Genomic DNA, 20,985 nt, shown 5'->3' with positions numbered 1-20,985 from the left:
GTTGAAAGGCAGGGCAGACGGCTATTTTCCAATGTCTGCATTTAGCAGCGCTTCCTTATAAATAATAGTAAAGCACGAGAGGGGCCACAGCAGACCGCCGCACTTGTTGAAAACCTTCTTTCACTTCGCTGCGAGCACCAAGCCGTCCGTCCCTCCCCGTACTGAGCCCTGCCTGCACAGCGCACAGGCACAGCGCAGGGGGCAGCCCGGCTGCTGAGCGCCGGGATCGGGGGCGGGCCGGGAACCGGTACCGGCCACCCTGCCCTGCCACCGCCGCGCTCTCCTCGTCCGGGCACTCCACGGAGGCCCAGGGCGGGCGCGGTGCGGGGAGGAACCGCCCGCGCTCCCCGTAGGCAGGGCATCCCGCAGGGCCGGCCCCCTTCGTCGGGCTGGGTGGGGTGTAGGGGGGGGCGGGGGTGGAGTAGGGTGAAATAGAGGCGGGCGTGTATCACCGGGTAGATACCCGCGGCCAGGTACAGGCGGAGGCACTGACGACACTGGAGTGGCTGGGCGCTCGGGCTGTGGCTCCTGGGGAGTGAGCGCACGACTAGCCACCGCCTGCCCGCCCGCCCGCCCGGAGCCGCCCGCGGGCAGTCCCCCTGCGCCGGGGCGGGCAGCCCGTCCGCGCCGCACCCGCCGCCTCCTGCAGCCCGCCTCATGGCTACCAGAGTGTTGACCATGAGCGCGCGCCTGGGTCCCGCGCAGCAGCCCGAGGAGCCGGTGTTCGCGCAGCTCAAGCCCGTGCTGGGGGCCAGGGACGCAGCGATCTTTCCCGGGGACGACCTCAAGCAGCAACAGCCACCGCCGCCGCCTCAGCAGCAACCGCCGCAGCAGCAGCAGCAGCACCCGGGGGGCGGTGGCGGCGGCGCGACCCTGCCAGCCGAGGAGATGGTACAGGTAGGCGGTGGGCAACCCCTCACGGCCCACCGGCAGTCGGCCGGGCGGGCGGGGAGTGGCCGTGAGGAACGGACGGGCGGGAGAGCGGGATTGGGTGGGGCCGCGGTGCGGGCGAGGGCAGCGGACCCCGAGGTGCGAGTCTGGGTCGGCGGGTGCGTGTGTGAGGGGGAGCGGCCGCCGCCGCCCAGCCCGCCTGCGCGGAGCAGAGAGCGCTCCCGCCTTCCCGCCGGCGGAGCCCGGTGAGGCGGCCGGGGCTGAGGCGGGGCGCGGGCTCCAGGGCGGCTGACGGGGCGTTGTGGGGAGCGGGGCTGCCCCCGCGGGTGTGTTGAAAGCCGCAGCTGCTGCCTGCTTGCTTGCCCGGCGGCGGGATTAGAGCGGCCGCCTGTCCCCTCGCCCACGCTAGGAGTCATGTTCAGGGGGGAACGGGGACACGGCACACCGGGCGAGAGGGGACTTCCCGGGACTTTCTACCCGTCCCGGGAGCGGATCCACCGGCAAACAGCTGGAGGAGCTAACAGGAGCAAGGCGGCGGCCGCAGCCCCGCGAAGGGTGTTCGCTGAGAAGCGGCACCCGGCAGGCAGCGGCCGTGAGGAGACACCGACCTGGAGCTGCTGCGTGTCAGCCTTGTCCCTGGGAAGGGGCGTCCCGGGGATCCCCCGGTGCCGGGCAGCGGTCTGACGGGAGTTGCGTTTCGGTAGCGCCTTCCCCAGCGAATAAATAAGTCTTCAAAGCGAGCTGCTCTCGGCTCGTAAACAAGGGCTGGAAAAAGTAGCCTGGCATGTCGGGGCAGATCCACATCAAAGGGACGGGAAAGGCGGCTCTGTTTGTGGTGTTTACCGGGGGTCTTTGAAGAAAGGCCCTAAAAATCCACTTTCTGGCAGAGTTGCTGTTTGTCAGCTGCTTTCTCCTGTGGGGCGCTAAACGGGTCTGGTATGAGCGCTCTCTTGACAGGGCAGGGGGGAATGTAGCATTTGCCCACTGGAGAGTGCGTGATAAATGCTTTGCCGATGACTACCAGCAATGGATCGGGCTCCAGCCACCCACGGATTCCCTCGCACCACTACGCTAAGGGAAACATTTCCCAGTAATTAAAGAGCTTTCCTAGTACCGAGGCATGCATGGATAGACACATGTTTATCACGCTGTTGACCAATTATACACTGTATAGATTACTATTTTATTTAAAGTATAGTGCTGGAGACGCTTCACACAAAGGGTACTCTGAGGCAGTCAACCCGTCCTCTTATTTAGCATTATTTATAACTTTAACATTTTGGTGTCGTATTTTTAATCAAATGCCTTTGGTTAAAAAATGATGATGAAAGATATTGGAAGTATATATAGGAAAAAAAAAAACAACATTATTTGAAGTGTTAGCATTCAAATAGCCAGCTGAGGATGTGGCTTTTAGCGTTAGCATTTCAAAGAGAATCGGGTGAAACAGATAGGCAGTCACCCTGCTCCAGCAGTGAATTCCAGAGCGGGAGATCTGCAGATTAGGCAGAGTGCCTGTCATTTATGCACCTCGCGCTGTCTGGTAGGCATAAAAGATGGAAAGTTTGCCGTGCACTGAAATACCGGCTCGCTCTTAGTGCTTGCTGTGCATGAACGACTCATGCCATGGCTTTTTCTCCTTGTCCTTGGTGATGTTGATTATCACGCCAATTATAAAAGACAGATTTTCATTAGCGTGAAGGTTTATAGCTTCCTCTGTAGGTAGCTTGTGGCCAGCTGAACAGTATTGTTTTATTTGCAAAACCTCACGTGAGTTGCATGCCATCATCTTTCTCAGATGGTAACAAATCATGTGGGTTATGGTTTGTTTTCTTTTTGTAGACAAGATGTGAAATGGAGAAATACCTGGCACCTCAGCTTCCGCCTGTCCCCGTCATCCCTGAGCATAAGAAATACAGAAGAGACAGTGCCTCGGTTGTAGACCAGTTTTTCACTGACAGCGAAGGGTTGCCTTACAGCATCAACATGAATGTCTTCCTCCCCGACATCAGCCACCTGAGAACTGGCCTGTACAAATCCCAGCGACCTTGTGTAACCCACATCAAGACAGAGCCAGTCACCGTCTTCAGTCACCAGAGCGAAACTACCGCCCCTGCCCCCCCCACTCAGGCCCTCCCCGAATTTACCAGCATCTTCAGCTCCCACCAGACCCCTGATGTGAACAACATTTTCATCAAGCAGGAGCTTCCTACTCCAGACGTTCATCTTTCCGTCACACCCCAGCAAGGCCAGTTGTATCAGCTCCTGAGCTCACCGGATTTAGATATGCCCAACACTACTACTCAGGCAGCCGTGATGGACTCCCTTAACAATGTCTCCATGCCATCAGCCATGACGGGCCTTAACACGCTCTCCTCGGCTGTTCCACAGACTGCAATGAAACAGTTCCAGGGCATCCCCCCCTGCACCTACACCATGCCAAACCAGTTTCTGCAGCAGCAGGCCACTTACTTCCCTCCTTCCCCTCCAAGCTCTGAGCCTGGAAGTCCAGACAGACAAGCAGAGATGCTGCAGAATTTAACCCCCCCTCCGTCATACGCTGCAACTATAGCTTCCAAGCTGGCAATTCACAATCCGAATTTACCAGCAGCTTTGCCCATAACCCCCCAGAACATCCAACCAGTCAGATACAACAGGAGAAGTAACCCAGATTTGGAGAAAAGACGTATCCACTACTGTGACTATCCTGGTAAGCGATCTGTGCCAGAAAATACCAGCTCTTGCAATAATAAAAATGGGGAATAATCGTGGATGGGGTATAAGTGTTTTTTCTTTAGCTGTAGTCTGCACCTAGGGAGAATCAAATATTTCCTTGCCGAAGTAAAATTTTTCTGGTTTGTGTGGCACATGTTCACATGGTTTAAATAATATACACCCTTCATGTCATTTATCATTCTCTTAAATACCTGATCTTATTTTACCATGATGCAAAAATTGTACTCTGTAGGAAAAAAAAAAAAACAATAAAAATTACGGCCTCCTGTAATGTAAGTCAGTGTGACCATGTAGCTCCTGCTTGCACTTTCCTAATGCCCATGATGGAGCAGAGCCTTTGTCCAGTGCATCACAGCTCAGTTAGATTCTGCTCACGCTGAAAGAGCCATTTCAGCTCCCAGTAGCCGAGGCCATGGCCATTTCTTCTGTTTTACAAACGGGATCCAGCTGCCCACATAAATCCATTAAAGTTGTCCCTGAAAATTGTCCACAGATGGATTCCCTTCCATCCTTTTCTGTGTTGAAGGAAAGATAGACCTGGCTATAAACTGCGCTGCCATGTAGTACATGATCCCAGATAAAAGATACTCACACCCATCCGAGCACAGAGAAAAGCTGCTGCTCGTGGCTCATCTCCCCCTTTACCAACATAACTCTCAGTGAGGTATTACCCATTCAGTGTACCTTGTGATAAATGTTCAGTGGGAGAGTTACGCTGAGCCCTGAATGACAGTGACTCCAAGTCTGCTTTGATGAAATCCTTTAGGAAATATTTAAAAAATAAAGTTCTGCTCTGAGATTTTAACCTACCTAGCAGGTGTTACAGTACGTAGATTGTAGCAGCTATTGGTCTATCCTACATTACAAGGTAGTAAGTCTACCAGAAACACGCATTTTTCTCTTCTCTGTGTAAAGCAACATAGCCCTAGGAACTTTCTTTATCAAATCTTAACTCTAAAGAATGATGGTGCCAGAAGGTACTAAACTTAAATGTTTCCAGCTAGTACCCCAGCACCTAAATGTAACATGGAGTGTTAATGTTCTCCCTGCTGAAATGCCTCTCTGCTTTTTTATTTTGTCTTGTAGGCTGCACAAAAGTTTATACGAAATCTTCTCACTTAAAAGCGCACCTGAGAACTCACACGGGTATGTACTCACTGTATCTCACAGTCTCTTGTTCGTTCATGGCTTACACATTTTCTGAGAAAGTAAGCATGTTTGATCTGCCATCTTCTCCCTGCTTTCCGTGGAGTGCTATGGGTTCAGGCTAGCTGTTCAGTTAAGAAAAATTTTAGGGTTCAGTCAATGAGGAGAAAAATTGCTTTTATTCTTGCTGCAGTTTACATAAACCTTTTATAATACAGAACTTGAAATAGGTAAGAATAAACAGATAAAGCTTTCCTTTTCAATATAAAGTGTTACCAAAAAAGGACTTTTTTCCCCTGAATAATGAATTAATCGTAGTGAACATATTAGAGTTTTCAAGACTCATTTAAATAGGTAGAATTTTCTTGCTTGGGCTTTTTCTTTGACCTGTTAGAATTATTTAGTCTTAGATTTTTTTTTTTTCAGAAATGTCATGAAAATTCCCAGGATATTTCTGTTTCCTTAGCTAAGTATGCCTTTTTTTTTAAAGACAAATTATTCTATATATTTATTTTTTAAAAAGAGAGTTAATTTTTGGTCAGTGAAAGACATTGCAATGGAGGAAATTTAAAGTGTCAGTGTGTCACGCTTGGTTTTTGTACCTCAGTCAAATTCTGCCAGCAGCTACAGAGGCTGTCCCTGTTGGTGGGCCTGCATGGAGCAGAGCTGGGTACAGTGTTGCTTGTGCATGGGTGCAGGAGCCATGCAGGCAGAGGACAGGGTTGGAAGGTGGAACCTCCTGCCCTAGGTGCTTTTCCTAAGCATTCACCCGCTGAGGCAGGGGGAAGAAGGAGAGAAATGGGAGAAAAACGTAGCTCACCAACAGCGTGCCTGAAACTATTTAGGACAGTTCTTAGCTGGGATGTTTGTACAGAACTGCTCATGCTAAATCAGTGAATGCACATGACTGATCTCGTAAATAAATGAGAGAGCTGTGACTCCTGTTTTTAAAACAAAGAGTGAACCCCACCTCTTCTCTGTGTGGACCTCGATTCAGAGCAAAACACAAGGCAGAGTTGAAGCAACTTGTTTATTGAAGCAGGCTGTCGGCGTTGCAGCTGTGCCGTTCAAGTAATGGGGTTTCACCTACATTTAAATCATAAATCAGAACAAAACTTAACATGAGCTATGATCTAACAAAATGTTTTGCTATCTCTATGGAAACAAGGCCTTCTATTCAGCAGCTATTTTGAATCGATCGTTGGATTATCGTAAAGAAATTGAGTATCTCCAGGCTAAATGTTACTATAGAAATTTTGTTTTGATAAATGAGTTATCTGTGCTGCAGTCACAGTCAAAAATTACAAGCAATCGTACAAATGTTACTGCCTTGCATTAGTAATAGACTAAGCAAGAACACTGTTAAAAATATTTTTGATATATGTAATCACTCCTTAGCCATAAACTCAGTAAGAAGGGAATATTTTCATGAGGCTCTAAACCTGAATAATCTCAGCGAGTATAATCCTGTTGCTCTTTAATAAATAATCTGTAAATTTAAGGGTGTGTGATTTCCCCTTGCGCACTTTAGCCAGCAACTAAATACAGCTTTAAATATCTCACTTGCTATTACACGATAACTAGGAAGAGAGATAAAAGCAAAGCTTTCGTCTAAGAACGAACAATTACATAGTCAGCATTTCAAATGTACTCATTTCCTTTGTAAAATCAGTTTATATCTTTTTTTTTTGGTAACGACTGTAGGGTGTATAAACTTAATACCTGTGTGCACAGAAATACAGACCATGTTGCTAACATATATTGATTAGGGTCACTAATGTTTATTGTTGCCTTCACTTTTTTACCTATAGATATTTGACCTTAGAAATGCGGACGAATGTGCAAAGGTCAGAGGAGCTGATGTATTCATGGAAACAAGAATGTTGTTTTAGATAAAAATCTAGTGAACTTAAGCAGGTCTGTAATACAAAGGGTCTTCTGGGGAGGTGAATGAAGGGATAAACTGTCTAAGGTGTGCATTACATGCAGGAATGTGAGTCTGTATCCTGTTACCTGCATTATTTCACAGTTTGCATTAGTTTAACTGTCTTGAATATTCAGTTAATACTTGAGGATTTCCAGCACCGATTCTGATCTCTGCTTTAACATATGGTTGAAGTGTATATTATGGGGAAAATCTCTGACTTACCCAGTACTGTAAATCCATTAAGTGAACGTTAAAGTAAATGAGTGCAAACTCGGGGAAACCTGTGAAGTTGCACATCTCCCCCAGGAGCACAGGGGAATCTTGTTATTGATCTCCAAAGAGAAGGGCTCCATGCCGAGGGCTAAATTTGGGTGTGTACCTCTGTGCATCCCATCCCCCAGCACTGTGAATTCATACTGCACTATGAAGTTTTGATTATTTATTTTTTAAGGGTTTTTTTTTTCCTTTTTTTTTAAGGACTTCTGTGAAGCTTTTACCTTCAAAGTCTAAAGCAAGTGTCACGTAATCCATTTTAATAAAGTTGTGTATGATATTCTTTCAAATCCCTTCAGGTATAGCAGACCTGTTTATCTGGCTAAACCCGTTCTTTAGTAATCATGGACCACTGAAGTTGTTTTCTCCTTATTCTTAGTTTCTTAACAATACCTTTTAAAATTGGCTGCAGTCTCTCTCTCATCCCAACCAGTTCCCGCCCTTTTCAGCAATCTGTCATCTTAAAATAAAAGAGCCTGCAGCAGAGTTTGTCTGCCATTAAAAGTCAAGACAAACCTTATGGTTTTCCTTTTGTATTGGAAAATCTCAGCCTTTTCACAGTATTTACTTAGCAGCCTTTCTCTCTGAAAGGCTTTCACTGGGTTTAGTAGGCATTCTTTGAGAACAAACCTAAGGGACATGTTATTTTTGATAGGTGGAATGTAGGCTGTGGTCTTTTTTTTTTTCCTTTTTTAAATTCAGATCTGAACACACTGTCAGACTTTATAAATTACAATTAAATAAAACTACAGAAAATGGGCAAAAGAAAAATCCATTGCATTTTTCTTCTTGGGTGTGCCCAAGGTGTTTACCTTGCACCATGTCAGGTGGTATTAGCTGGTGTAGTTATGCTGATTTAGTGTAATTACACTGAACTTTTGTAGTTGATGAAGAATCCAATATTCACTAACGAGCGAAGCAAGGTTAATGTGTAAGGAGTACCTGTCACTGAAGCAGGCATGTGGGTTTTTCTCTCTAAGTAATGCTGTAGCACTCATAAATTGTGAAGTAAATTTTAGTTGTGTGTGTTAGGTAACCCTAAAATTGAACATGAACGAAGATTTTAATGCTGCAAAGTTACAGGACATTTTGTATCCATCTGCACGCAGTTCTGAAGCAGATGTCTGATACATTTTAATACCTCAAAACTCTTAAGTATGATATCTTACCTCTATATTATTTGTTCCTGAAACAGGTAAAATGGTATTCAGTATGCTAAGGTACCTGTTGGAACATCTCTCAAACAGATTGGAGTTTTTGACCTTTTGAAGCAGGGATTTTTCTTTTAAAACAATTTTACCTGTTAGTCATGGAACAAGTTTTTGTTTCATAACCAGCATTGTGCAACTATGGTATATGATTGGGGACGGAGTTGTGCATTTGTTGCAGGCTGTCCAGCAGTAAAACCACCTTCAGGCTCTGGCATAACAGCTATAATGTGCCAAGTGTCACTGAAAAGCAGTTACTTGTGTGTTGTAGATAAACCTCATTCAGTTCCTTTTCTGGCATCTGAGTATGTACACATATATATCAAGTACTCCCTTAGAAACAGCATTCCTATAACTTACCTTGTTAGATTTCTTAATGTTAAAGATACGCATTGTGGAAGTTGAGCCCTTGATATTCACTGTGGGGAATACCTTACCTGGGCCCTACCTGTAACGCTGCAGAAGAGCTGCTGGCTCCATGGTGGGGGTTTCCTTTTATTATTTCTGTGAACAGCTGCACACTTCAGACTTGTGTATGGTTTTAAGAGGAAAATCTGTCATTGTTTTGAACACATCAAGGCACACACATCGAGGACATTTTCCAGCTGCATATTGGTTTTCTGTATACAGAGTCTTTGTACAGGCATGTTGTCTGGTCACATGGTGGGCTTGCCATTAATAGTTTCAAGCATTAACTGCAGAACTATTTCATCTCTATCTATAGATCTAGTTTGGTGATGGGAAGTGGAAGCTGAGATAACTGAAGAGAAATGGCATTTCTCTAAATGAGATCCACTCAAAATACTTCCACTGTTCCTAGTTATTTCAAATGTTTATGTAAGCATGGGACAGCTGCTGACTTGTGTGGTTCCTCAAGGTGTTAAACATTTTTATTTTAGATCTCTGCCTCAATAGATCCAGAATTAGGCGCTGATCAACATCGGTATTAGGACCAGTTGTGTGCAATAGACTTCCACAGCCCATAGGACTTGACACTCCCAGCTTACCATAGCTGTATGCGGATGCTTGTCAAAGGAGGTACCATACAGAATTGCCTGGGAATTTGGGATGCCCGTTGTTCAGAAGGAAGGACAAGCAGTAGCTGGTCTTCTACTGCAGAAAAGCACCTTTTGAAAACATGTATTGACTCAATTCTGAGACTTACGTGGGGGATTTCTCTTATGGTGTACAAGTGGGGAGTGGAGGCCTCAAGATTCAGCTTTGCTCAGGGTTGCAGCATTCTGTGTACATAGCAAATCTCATCCTGGAAAAATCTTTGCATCATGAAAACTGCTATTAAGTAATACCTCTGTGCAGATTCTGCTTCTTTAACCTGCTAGATGAGTCAGTTGCACAGATTATAGTTTAAGGGAGGTGTCGGTAAATGCCATCATTGATAGAGACAATAAGGAAAAATAGAGGCAAGTTAAATAAAACTATTGACAAAGTGCATTAAAGTGCAGTGTTGCTAGACACTGCTGGAGAATATGTTGATATCTTTTATTTATGAATTCTGCTAAATCCATTAGTTGCCTGTATGAGAAATGGAAGTACATTATTTTCCTGTGCAAACCACAGTTTAAGGGAAAATAATGTGCTTTTATTTTTCAAATACATTGTGAATGATTGCAGATCTTGGGATTAATTGATCTGGTTCTTTATCTGTAGCCATAAGCAAAATGAGACATGTTTGAATGTGTTGTTCAAAAGAGGCTGAAATCTTAGCAATACACACCTAAATTTTAGTGAAGTATTAGTGGCCATTCACGTCAGTGTCGAGCACACAATTTTTATGAAGCAGGAATTAAATTCCAAGGTGTCAGGTGAGGGGTACTCCTGTTAGATTTTTAGATACTGAAAAGAAAAGCCTAATATTTTCTTTCTGATTAAAAGTCTAGAAAGTCCCTCTAAGCATGCAAGCTTAAAAAAACCTGTTGTTTCTGTCAATTGCTCCCTGAGAGGATTAAACTTCAGTTCCAGGATATTTGATTCCTGATAAGGCAACTGTTGACCTAAGAGACCAGCTTTAAATATAGTTCATTTTCAGTCCGCCCTACATAGGCTAATATAGTCCTAAGATTCACAGCAATTGCCAGTGATTAAAACTTTCCATTATTTGATTAGACATTCCTTATTGTAATTAATTTCTGAGCTTGACTGGAACGATTGACTCCTTGTTCCAGGGTAGTGTTGGTGTTTGTTGTTTGTTAGATGACCTGCACCTCCCATTGGTGAAAGATTAGAAACATTTAAGTAATGTCCTAGTTTAGTCTGAGTATCTTGGTAGCAGCATTCCTGTCCTGTCAGCTTGCATTATTTATATTCAGGGTCTCTAACAACTCTGATTAAAGACATATTAAAACCTTTGATTTTGGCAAGTGTAGAGTGCCTCGCTTTGAGTTAAAACTGCTTTAATGTATTGCTTTTTTTTTTTTTGTGTGTATATGTGTGTGTGTGTGCATACAGTGGATGGAAATCTGGAAGTCTACAGTACATATTGAATAAATTCCATTTTAAAAGCACCTCTTATCTGACTGTACAAGAGCTAGTGTTATTGGTGTGTGTTCTTGCACCATGGGCATGTATGAGGAAATGTGTTCTTCAGCGCAGGACATGTAGACACAGCAATGCACCCCAGATGGCATGGACTTCTGATGAACCTACTTTAAAAAAAAAATTTCTTTCCTCTTTGTTTGCATATCTCCTTGAAGAGAGACCACCTCTGTTAAGACAAAATGTTATACCAGAAAGAAAATAAACCATCACACAGGCCAGTCAAGATTCCCCAGTAATCCTTGAACTGCGTAAGACAACACTTAACGAGTGCTTCAAGCACTGGTAGGAGTGCTGAGGAGAAGATAATGCCTTCTGTGCCTCTCTAGTCAGAAGGTGAATGATGCACAACTCGATTGTCCTGTTTGCTTACCAGGCAGTTTCCTTTTTTTTCCTGTGCGTGCTTCTGTTAAGAGATCAAATACTGCTTGGTTTAGCAGTCATCAGCCTTACACAGTGCAACAGCTCTCTGTTACAGGATTCCTTAAAATGCTGTTTTGCCGTGAAGTAGTACTTAACGGTCACTCTCTAGCCATTACTATACTAGGCAGAGGCTTTACCACGTTTAAAAATGTACGGCATATGTTACGGATTTGTATTACTGGTGGATGTTTCAAGGACTAAATTTATTTTGTCACTCACAAAATAAGCTGGATGTACCTTATGTACTGTCAGCCCTCTGATCCATCTCCATCTTGGACAACTGAGGATTTCAGTGCTCTAAAGTGCTTTTAGACACCTGATGGACATTTTAAGTTGAAATTTCAGCTTTCTGCTATTTCTCAAAAAAAAATGAAACAAAACAAAAAACACACTCCAAAAACCACAAAAACAACAAAACCCTGTCTTTAAAAAGAGCAAAAAAAAAACCCCCAACAAACAACCCCCACCCCCCCAACAAGCTGCTTTTAATGATGACTAAAGTGCTTAGTCAATAGCAATAGCAGAAGGAAGGTCTAATTTTAGGTAAATGCTGAGAGCTAAAAACCTCTTTTGAATGAGTGCAGACATACACCCAAGCAGCAACTTTCATTTCCAGTCAGCCTGGAAGAGACCAAAGTTAAAAACCTTAGTGCTATAAACTAGGGGAAACCTATTTCAGGCAAACTAAAACAGAGGGAACACATTTCATTTGTTTGGTTTGTTTTTTTTTTTCTCACACCATGTGAGGGAACCAAGACAACTGATGTTAAGATGTGAAAAAATTGAAAGCAAATGCACAAAAAAATCCAAAATTATCTGTTCTTAAATAATACAGGTTATGCATATAACTGGTGCAATTACAGTGCTGAAACCTATGCTTTGCCTTTTTATCACACCTAATTGTGTAATTTTTAAGGCTGAACCCTTGCCACTAGAAATAATTCCATAATAGAAACGAGTAATATTAAAATGATGGAAAGAATGGCGGGTGGTGTCTTTACACTTTTATACCCTCACAAGCAGTAATCAGGTATTGTCTTTTTAGAGTCTTTGACAAGTGTGCTGCATTTTCTTCTTCAAGGAAGCTCCAAACTCACTTTTTTGACAGAAATTTCTGATAGGAAATAAGAGAAGTTGCAGGCCTTGGCTGGTGTAATACCTGTATTGGGGTTTCTACATACCAACAGAGTTACGTAACTTTAGATTTGAAAATCTGGCCCTTGTTTGCAGTTTTACATTTAAAGAAAGCTGTCCTAGCAGGGAATTGCAGAAATAAAGTCACACAATTCTTTGGTGAAATAAGGAAGCTTATTTTCTGTTGATAGGAAATTCATCATTAATGGAGGTTTTCAGTGACTTGGTTTTTTCCAAACAGGATTTTAAACAGAAATATTTTCTTGAGCAGAGGCTACATGTTGAAGATACAGGGTGTCTTCAAAATGACCGTCACCCCCACCACCACTGGTGGCACTGTACCTTATCCAAATGGACACAGCCATGATGGTCACTGCCAGTGGCTAGAATTAGTGTTCGGAAAGCAATTGGTGCCTTTGACACCACTAAATCCCCCAAAAATACATTAAAGAGAGAAGAGCCCACACAATATGCCTCACTGGTCCAGACCGTTCTGTTGCGGGATCAACAAGGATCCTGAAACTTGTGATTTACCTTGGAATAGTTTTATCAGTTGAAGCGGCTGGTTAGGTTAGCATGTTATATGTGCATGTCCAGACATATTTTTGACATCCTTACAATCTCACGCCTTAGAAATTCTGGTTTGTTTTTTTTGTGTTTGGTTTTGTGGTGTTTTTTTTTTTTTGTAACAGACACACACTGCAAGCAGAATAGTCTTCTTTCAGGTTAAACTACCTTATCTCTTGCTAGGTGCTTTCTGTTAAAGAGCTTCCAAACTAAACAAGCGGGCTTAAAATTTCTGTGCTCAAGTACAAGTCTGTTTCTCATACTCCACAAATGTATTTCTTTTAAACTGGAGAATGGATGCATATTAACAGCTCAAGAACTTAAAAATATATTTTGTGATGTATATGCCTAGCAAAACATTTTAAACCAGTGATACTGGAAGGAGGTTATGCAGAAATCCAATTAAACTTATGAAATCCGTATCCTGTTGAAGTATAATTTAAAGGAAAGCAGTTCTGTTTCCCAGAAGTGCTGTGTATAATATTTCTGGCTTGGGAAGAAAGGGTTGGAGTGTGCTGTTTGGCTGGAAATTGGTACCAGCTTCCTCCATGGTGTTTTAGTTAACAGTGTTGACATTCTAACAAATCCTGTGGAAGCTCCCCTGAAGTGGAGGAGTTAGCTGTTTTCTTGCTTTTACAGTGAAATATCTGTTTGATACCGCGATCGTGTTCCAGTAACTGTGTTGTACTACCTTTGCATTTGATGACCAGTGGCATTCTTGGTTTTAACACCCTATAGAAGCCCTAAATTGCTGGAGGAAAACCAAATATTTCTGAAACTTACAGCTACTGTATTTCCCACAATCATTAAAGTAAACAAATCTTACATTACCATGTAGGCAGTGAAAACAGGGGATAAAGGGTTCAGTGTCCCTTGTTGTGTATACCTGCTTTTTAAAAAAGAAATCTTCATCACGAGATTTCTCAGCAAAGAAGTAGGATCACTTCAGAAAATATGTAACATGAGGCTCTTTTTCCCTTGCTGCAGGAGCTTAAACCAAATTCTTATTTCTGCTGAATGACAAAAAGCATGTGTATAGGTTGAGAGAAAATACTACTAGCTAGTTGTTGTTCTGCTTTCTTTAAAGGAGTGAAAATAATCTCCACCTTCTTTTTCTTGCCCCCCTTCCTCCTTGCCCAAAAGGAAAACATTTAAAATTGATGCAGTTCTTAAATAGAACTTTCCAACGGAAACTAGTATTACAAACATAGATATTCAGTATTTTACCCCTAGGATTTATTCAAAATAATCAGTGCCTCTACACACTGGAACTAAAAATACATTTTCCAGTTCTCACTGTTGGCCAAAGCAGGGGTTAAAAGCAGCATTCTGGCTTTACTTTCCAGTACATAAAAGTAACACTGTTAAAACAATTTGTGTAAAGGCACCAGCTTGTTCCCTGCCCTATCCCCTGAGTTTAGCTGGGTTTAGCTAGGTTTAGCTCAGGTCTGCAGAAGGGCTGGCCAGGAGGAGCAGTCAGTGCATGGCACTGCCCAGTTTTATCTCTGAGCAGCGCTGCTGCCCAGGAGGGTTGGTGGCTGTTGCAGGCAGGGAAGAGACCAGGACAGCAAGATGGTTTCTAGATGGTGTCTCCTGGAAATGGAGTCCCCTGGAGTTCAATGGGGGTCTCTGATTAAGCGTTGACTTGGAAGCTGTGGCATCCAGCAAGACACGGGGTTCTGCAGCTGAGAGTTCGCATGCTAGGAGCCTTCATATCACCTGCTCATGCTGTTTGCAGATTAGAAAATGTTTTAGAAGGGGACAGCAGTTTTGTTTGGACTCAGGCAGGGTGAGGTACCAACTCCACGTGACAGCTTTGAGACTCCTTTTGTGGTACAGTGTATGTATGGTGAAACTGCGCATACTTATACCTTCTTGATGCCAGGCTTGGAAACTGATTTTAACTTCCTGGTCCTTTAAGGAAGGAAGGTTTTTAACTTCTGATCTGGTCCAGATATTGCTAGGTTTCTGTTCAACTAGTGGTGTTTTCCTGCTATCTTTACCATTTCTCATTCCTCATGTGAAGTGTATAAGCAGGTGTTTGGAGTATGTAGAGGCTTGACCATACATATGTTCTGTGTGGGCAGTTAGGGTGGCAGGATCACAAGACTGGGAGTTTAGCATCAAGTATAATATAACAGTTTTAAGTGAAGGCTTTTAAAGAAGAGTTTGAAGCCAGTGTGTGAGAAAAGGAGAAAGAAAGGAGAGAAAGAAATACACTGGCTTTAAGTTAAGGTGCTTCAAATGACGGATTAATGTTTTGTGCAACCTGTGTGCACGTGTGTTTTAACACAGAGCGCTCACAGAAGATCTCCCTGGTGCTGTGCCTATGGGAGCAGCAGCAGTCTTACAGACAGCATTAATAACCCAGTTTAAATACATTAAGAATGATGTATATAGTACAGAAGATCCCTTGCTGAATAAAGATCTTTTCTGTCATTCTGCCATGAAGAGTAAATGTGTTATCTCACCTGGCTTCTCTGATGTTATAAATGCTTTACACACTGGGTTTGAATGAAATCTATATTTTAACCTGTATAGGTTGCATGGAGCAAAAGAGTCCTCAGTGGATCATCCCGGTCGTCAGTCAGCATCAGATAAGAGTATATTCAGCTATGACAGAAATTTGTAATGATTTGTGTTCTGATTTGCTATCCACCAAATACTTTTGAACTCTGTGAGAGGAGATGCCAGGCTCTAAGTTTGTTTTTCTTAAGGGATGATATGTTTCCCCTGTGATTTCAATAAATCCCAGTCTCTGTTTATGCAATGAAGTGGTTGGGGGGGGGGGTATTTTTTCTTGTAGAGGTCTGGTCCTGGTTCTGACTGTGCTGCCAACATGAAGTCACATCCCCATTGTGAGCAAAGGACTGGTTTTGCTCTTAGTAGTAGACAGAAATTTGCTAGTTACTTGATCAGAGAAGCAGTAGAAACTCCCAGACAAAACCAGTTTCATAATTTCATCTGTATGATAAATTAGCACCTCTGAAGTAATGTTTTGTAGTTTCTCAGATGGTGTTCTCTGCATAGCTGGTACAGAACAAACAGTCTGATTGCAGGATACTGGCTCCTGTCTTTCTTCCGCATGCTTGTGTGACGATAAACCAGGGAAAAGTAGGAGTCACTCCACTCAGCTGTGGATTGAGACTGTGAGGGTAAAGGTCTGAGACTGATGGAGGGGCAGAAGCTCTGTAAGATGTGTTGGAAAAGACTTTTTGGAAAGCTCAGGCATGTTCTGATTCTGCTCCAGATGAAGCTACTGCCAGGTGCTTTGACAAATTCATTTTTCTTTCTCTTTTTTGCCAAATGAGTCAAATTAATATAAAGGCTATAGATAACAATCCATTCTCCCAACTGAAAAGTGTTTTTGTCAACCAACATCAAGGAATAGCCTATAAATGGGTAATCTTAGCCTCTTTATTTATATGAAGCTTGCTTGCATGGTGACATCATGTCCATACCCGCTTCTGAGCAGGTGTACTTACACGCAGAAAGTTCTGGTTTCACACAGAAGTCAACTTGGCTTTGTGGCTTTATAGTTCTTCCATTTCAACAAACACCTATAAATAACAGGCATGCTTAAAATACCTCATTTATGATTCTAAAATGGATGAACGCAATCATTTTAGGTGCTCGGGCTGGTGTGTTCAAGACCAGCTGGATAGTTTGAAGCTGTATTTGGAGCTGCTGTAACACAGCAAGTTCTCAGAGATGACATGCTCCCCATACATCAGTATAGACTGATGGATACTGCAAGCACTAAAATATGGCTGTTTAAACACCTGATTGTATATGTTAAATGTTAAATTCTTAAAACTGCTTTGATTGTTCAGGTACTTTCTCCTACATATAGCTAGCCCAAATTGGGATACCACAAGTGTTTATTGCCCCTTAGATTTTAGAAAATACTATCCATGTGGTGTTTGTAACACACTGTACCCCTTTCTTTGCACATCAGAAGCTCTTGAATAATCTGCACACTACAAAGAATCTTTATAGAAATCTTCCTTCCCATTTCAGACCTCTTAAAAAAACTCTCTATAATTTAATTTACCCATTTTAAAAAGGTGCAAGCATAAGTCACAAACTAGGCCGGATTGTCACATTCAACTGCTTTTTCCCCTACTCCCTCACACACTGAGATGAGTGTAAGGGGGGGTATTTCAGTCTCATGCAGGGTTTTTTTTTTTCTCTGTGATTTTTCTGTACCATAGCTGCCTCTAATTTGTGTGTTTGAAGGTTTCGTATATTTTATGTGTTAAATCATGGAATCACTGAATTGATAGAATTGAAAGGGACCTCTGGAGATGAGAGAGAAGAGCAAGATTTGCTGGAAAAACAAAGGGGCTGTTGGTTTGAGGCCTACTGAATAGATACATGAAGAAGCATCAGCTCCTCCATTGTCATTGTCATTTATTTCTGGTTTAAATTGAAGAGCAGTGCCATGCAATATGATCTTGAATCATTTTTCTCCTGAAGAGTGGCAGCTGACATTGTCATTTCTCTGTGCTCTCTTTCAGGTGAGAAGCCATACAAGTGCACGTGGGAGGGCTGCGACTGGCGATTTGCTCGCTCAGATGAGTTAACGCGCCACTACAGGAAGCACACAGGGGCAAAGCCCTTCCAGTGCGCGGTCTGCAATCGCAGCTTCTCCCGCTCTGACCACCTGGCTCTCCACATGAAGAGGCACCAGAACTGAAAGCTGGGCTTGTCGTTGAGGCTGTTTTGTATCTATGCAATTTCCTATTGACTCTTGACGCGCAACTAAAGTTAGTTTAATTTTTGAGTATGGGTTACCCATTTAAAAGAAATCTCGAAAGAAACTGGAAATGTATATTTTGTATATTTATGCAGAAAAAGGGAAGACACTGTATCACAGTACCAGCGTGTTCAGTCACTTGTTTGCTCTCATGATGTATATGGCTTTAGTCAGCAGGTTACATCTCTTCACAAGTATTATGTCTTGACACATTGCAGCTTTATACATTTTTTTTTTCCTCTTGCAGTGTTTTGACCAAAGCACTGTCATTGTTGTGACAATGTTTAGTAAACAAATTAATGAGAGGCTGCAGGTGAATGAACACAGTGGAAAAGCCATGAATTGTAATCTGTCAGGTTTTTACTGGACGTACTTAGTACTTGTGGGGGTTTTTCTTAAACGTTAAGTCATTCTGTGAAAAAAGGTACATAGGAAAATTCATAAACAGCCATAGAACAAACATTTTGTTCTGTATGTTGCATGTTTGCTATGACAAAGATTTTGTAAATATGCAAATCAGCTTTTTAGGTTTAATACAAAAAGTTTTCTAACAATCATCTGAAAAAAGGCAGTTGTTTTACATTTGATAACACGGCACATTTACAGAAAAAAAGTTATTTAAATACCTCTCAAAACCATACTGACTTAGCTTTGTTTTTCTTCAGAGAAATGAGCTAGACATTCAGATGTGTCGTACCTGTTAACTAAAATGGTGTGCACTGAATATTCAAAACAGGATTTTGTTTTCAAGTTGCTTAAAAGGGCAAAGACATGGAGAATGAACCGTAAAGTCATCATTGGAAGCTTAACTAACGGGGATAGTTGCAAGGAACACAGAATGTTAAACCTCTTACTATAAGCTAAACTTAGTATCACTTTAAAAAGAAGGATTTAGAATGCAATTTTCATATACAGACACATTAAGCTGGTTCAGCACCAGTGTGATCTAGTTTTGTGTGGATATTGCATGTAATTTACTAGAAGGTAAGGATACAGTGATTTTGTGTCAAATTACAGCACAGTCTAGTTAATCCACTGTTGAGATTGACACACGCAATGGAAAACTTACTGCTGACAAAAGTAGCTGAAACTCCACTGAAGACAGTGAGGCGGTGCCCTTTTATGCTAACAATGACTTTGATCCACCGTGTTCAGCCTAGAAATAGTAGATGGAGGGCCAAAGATGAGGTTAGACCATGTAGGATTTGGCCAGGCAACAGGAGAAAACCAAGCAAACTTAGGAAGTGTCTGGACTCCACAAGCTGTAACATTAAGCTGTCAACCAAAGGCTAGAATAGACAATCAAAATACCAAAAAAAAGGATCTTGCAGGAAAACCTAGCTTTGTTAAAACTGTTGTTTGTCTTTATTTATTTGTGGTATATGATAGACTCTCTTTTTTTTTTTAAGACAATTTTACATATACTTGATAAATTATAGTTTTGTTTGTTATAGTTAGAAATGTTGCTATTAATGTAAATAGTTGACAAACGATGTAAATAATTTTGTAAGGCTTCAAATGTTTGTACATGGAAACATGCAGGAATTGGTTGCTGTTTTGCTTCTTTTGCCTCCCCCCCCCCCCCCCCTTTTTGTATTGTGGTATTTCCTATGCAAATGATGGAGCAAACAGCTGTATAGTTGTAGAATGTTTTGAGAGAGAATGAAATGGTTTATATATAAAGACTTTTTTTTTTTTTTTTTGCAAAATAAAACAAAGTGCCTAATGTGTGTTTGTCTGTGTGTGTGTGTGTGCTCTCTGTAGCTCCTGACAGGGACAGCTCTGTGGTTTTCACGGGGAGCTGGAAATCATAGCAACATGAAGCTAAGAATGTTCGTTCTTCACAGCAAGGATTGTCTCTTTGGAAAGTACCTGGCACTTCCGTATCCTGCCCTGATGAAAATAATAAGTAGAAACAGAGAAGGGATCGTGCTTTTCTGCTATCGGAACTTTAAAGGAAGTGTATGGTAGCCTGAAAGTGGGTGGTGCAATTGTCCACAGTATCTAGATGGTAAATTAAAGGTACCCTTTGGGTACATGAAAGTATACAAATTCTCTTCAACTTTCAAAGTGGGTAAAACCTACTCACACTTCTGACGACCTATAGTGTTGGCAGAAAGAAGTTTCTCCCAAAAAAAGTCCTTTCATGCCCTCGGTAGACAAGAAGGTCCCACAGCAGATTCTCCTTTTCAGTGTTTTTCCCTTGGGAGATGGAAGTGTGGTTCTGTTGATAAATTGAGGTGGATGAGATCTAGGGGTTACATCTGTCTTGTGGTCACTTCCTCCAAGCTTAAAGAAAAGAGGCACGCTGAGCATTTTAGAAGAAATGTAACTTCAATCAAAGAGTCAGTTTGAATATCATTTACTACCAAATTATAATCATCCAATTAAATCAACTGTCAGGTTATTAAAATTTCAGTTGTTCTCTTGTAAACTCTGATCTCCTAAATCCTTTCTCGAATGCCTCTGCTCTTTCCTTACAACCTAACTTTGATTTTTCTTTCTTTCTTTGATGTTTCTCTCCTAACCTCTCCCACATGTCAGCTAATCCCTCCTTTTAAAAAAATACCTAAGGTAGCATTAAGGAAGTCGGTGAAGACCTGGTTAATTACCAAGAAATTCTGCCTGCGTCTCACCTAACTGCACAACCACAAACACGAGAGCGATGTGTTGGAAAACAGGGAGAGAGAACTCCCAGCAGCACTGCTGCGGCATTCTCTTTTCTGGTCCAGCCATTAGGAAAACACACGTGTTTCTTAGGAGCCTGTCTTGCTCTGATGGGAAGCTGGCAATGAATTGGGCAATCAGTCATGTGCCATCACCGTGAAAGAGAGCTACCAGAGATTATTTTGCTCAGTGCAGGGTGAAGTGAGTAACAGCATGGCAGCATGGGGCATTCGGAGCTACGAGCCTCCCTGTTCAGCTCAGCCCATCAATTTGGGGTTGCAGCAGTGAAGGGTTTGATAGCCCTTTAGTCCTGGGCAGTTAGGTCTTCTCCCATCCTGTGTTTTGTCCCAACTCCATAGATGAAGGCAGCACTTGCTTTTGAGTTTCTCATGTCTTTTCACAATGAAAGCCCGCTGATTGCGTGGTTTTAGCCTCCAACATTGCCTCATACTTGTTTTAGATGTTTCTGTTGCTCAGCTACCTGGTTGCATAAACCAGCTTAATGGCTTCATATTAATCTTGAATGAAAGGCCATAATTAGGCCCATCTACTTCAGAGCGTTTAACCTAATGCAAACAGAGACAGGCACAGCAGACCCGTGCGGCCAAATACATTACAAAACCAAAAGCAGAGGAGCTTTCTTCACTGGCAAGTGCTATGTCCGCAACACACCATGTTAATGCAGTAGCTCAGCATCATGG

General features: G+C 42.5%; 1 protein-coding gene across 3 annotated transcripts; it reads left to right on the top strand.

The window, feature by feature from the left end:
* The first annotated feature begins 379 nt into the window (after window positions 1-379).
* On the top strand, window positions 380-19,345 carry KLF5 (KLF transcription factor 5). 3 transcript variants are annotated; one of them, XM_061445273.1, is made up of 4 exons: window positions 380-897; window positions 2,734-3,601; window positions 4,714-4,773; window positions 17,379-19,345. In XM_061445273.1, the coding sequence occupies exons 1-4, from the start codon at window positions 658-660 to the stop codon at window positions 17,555-17,557; spliced, it is 1,347 nt and encodes a 448-aa protein (XP_061301257.1). In that variant the 5' UTR covers window positions 380-657; the 3' UTR covers window positions 17,558-19,345. The 3 variants fall into 3 exon arrangements, with proteins under 3 accessions (XP_061301257.1, XP_061301258.1, XP_061301259.1); XM_061445274.1 differs by lacking the exon at window positions 380-897 and adding an exon at window positions 998-1,136; XM_061445275.1 differs by lacking the exon at window positions 380-897 and adding an exon at window positions 1,164-2,434.
* The last annotated feature ends 1,640 nt before the right edge of the window (window positions 19,346-20,985 follow it).

The sequence above is a fragment of the Pezoporus flaviventris genome, unplaced genomic scaffold (genome assembly GCF_033815535.1).
Source record: "Pezoporus flaviventris isolate CSIRO_AGI_PZ_B2104156 unplaced genomic scaffold, CSIRO_AGI_Pfla_v1 ptg000003l, whole genome shotgun sequence".
Classification (NCBI taxonomy): Eukaryota; Metazoa; Chordata; class Aves; order Psittaciformes; family Psittacidae; genus Pezoporus; species Pezoporus flaviventris.
Note: the sequence above shows the minus strand (reverse complement) of the source record. Positions and strands in the feature narration are given on the sequence as shown.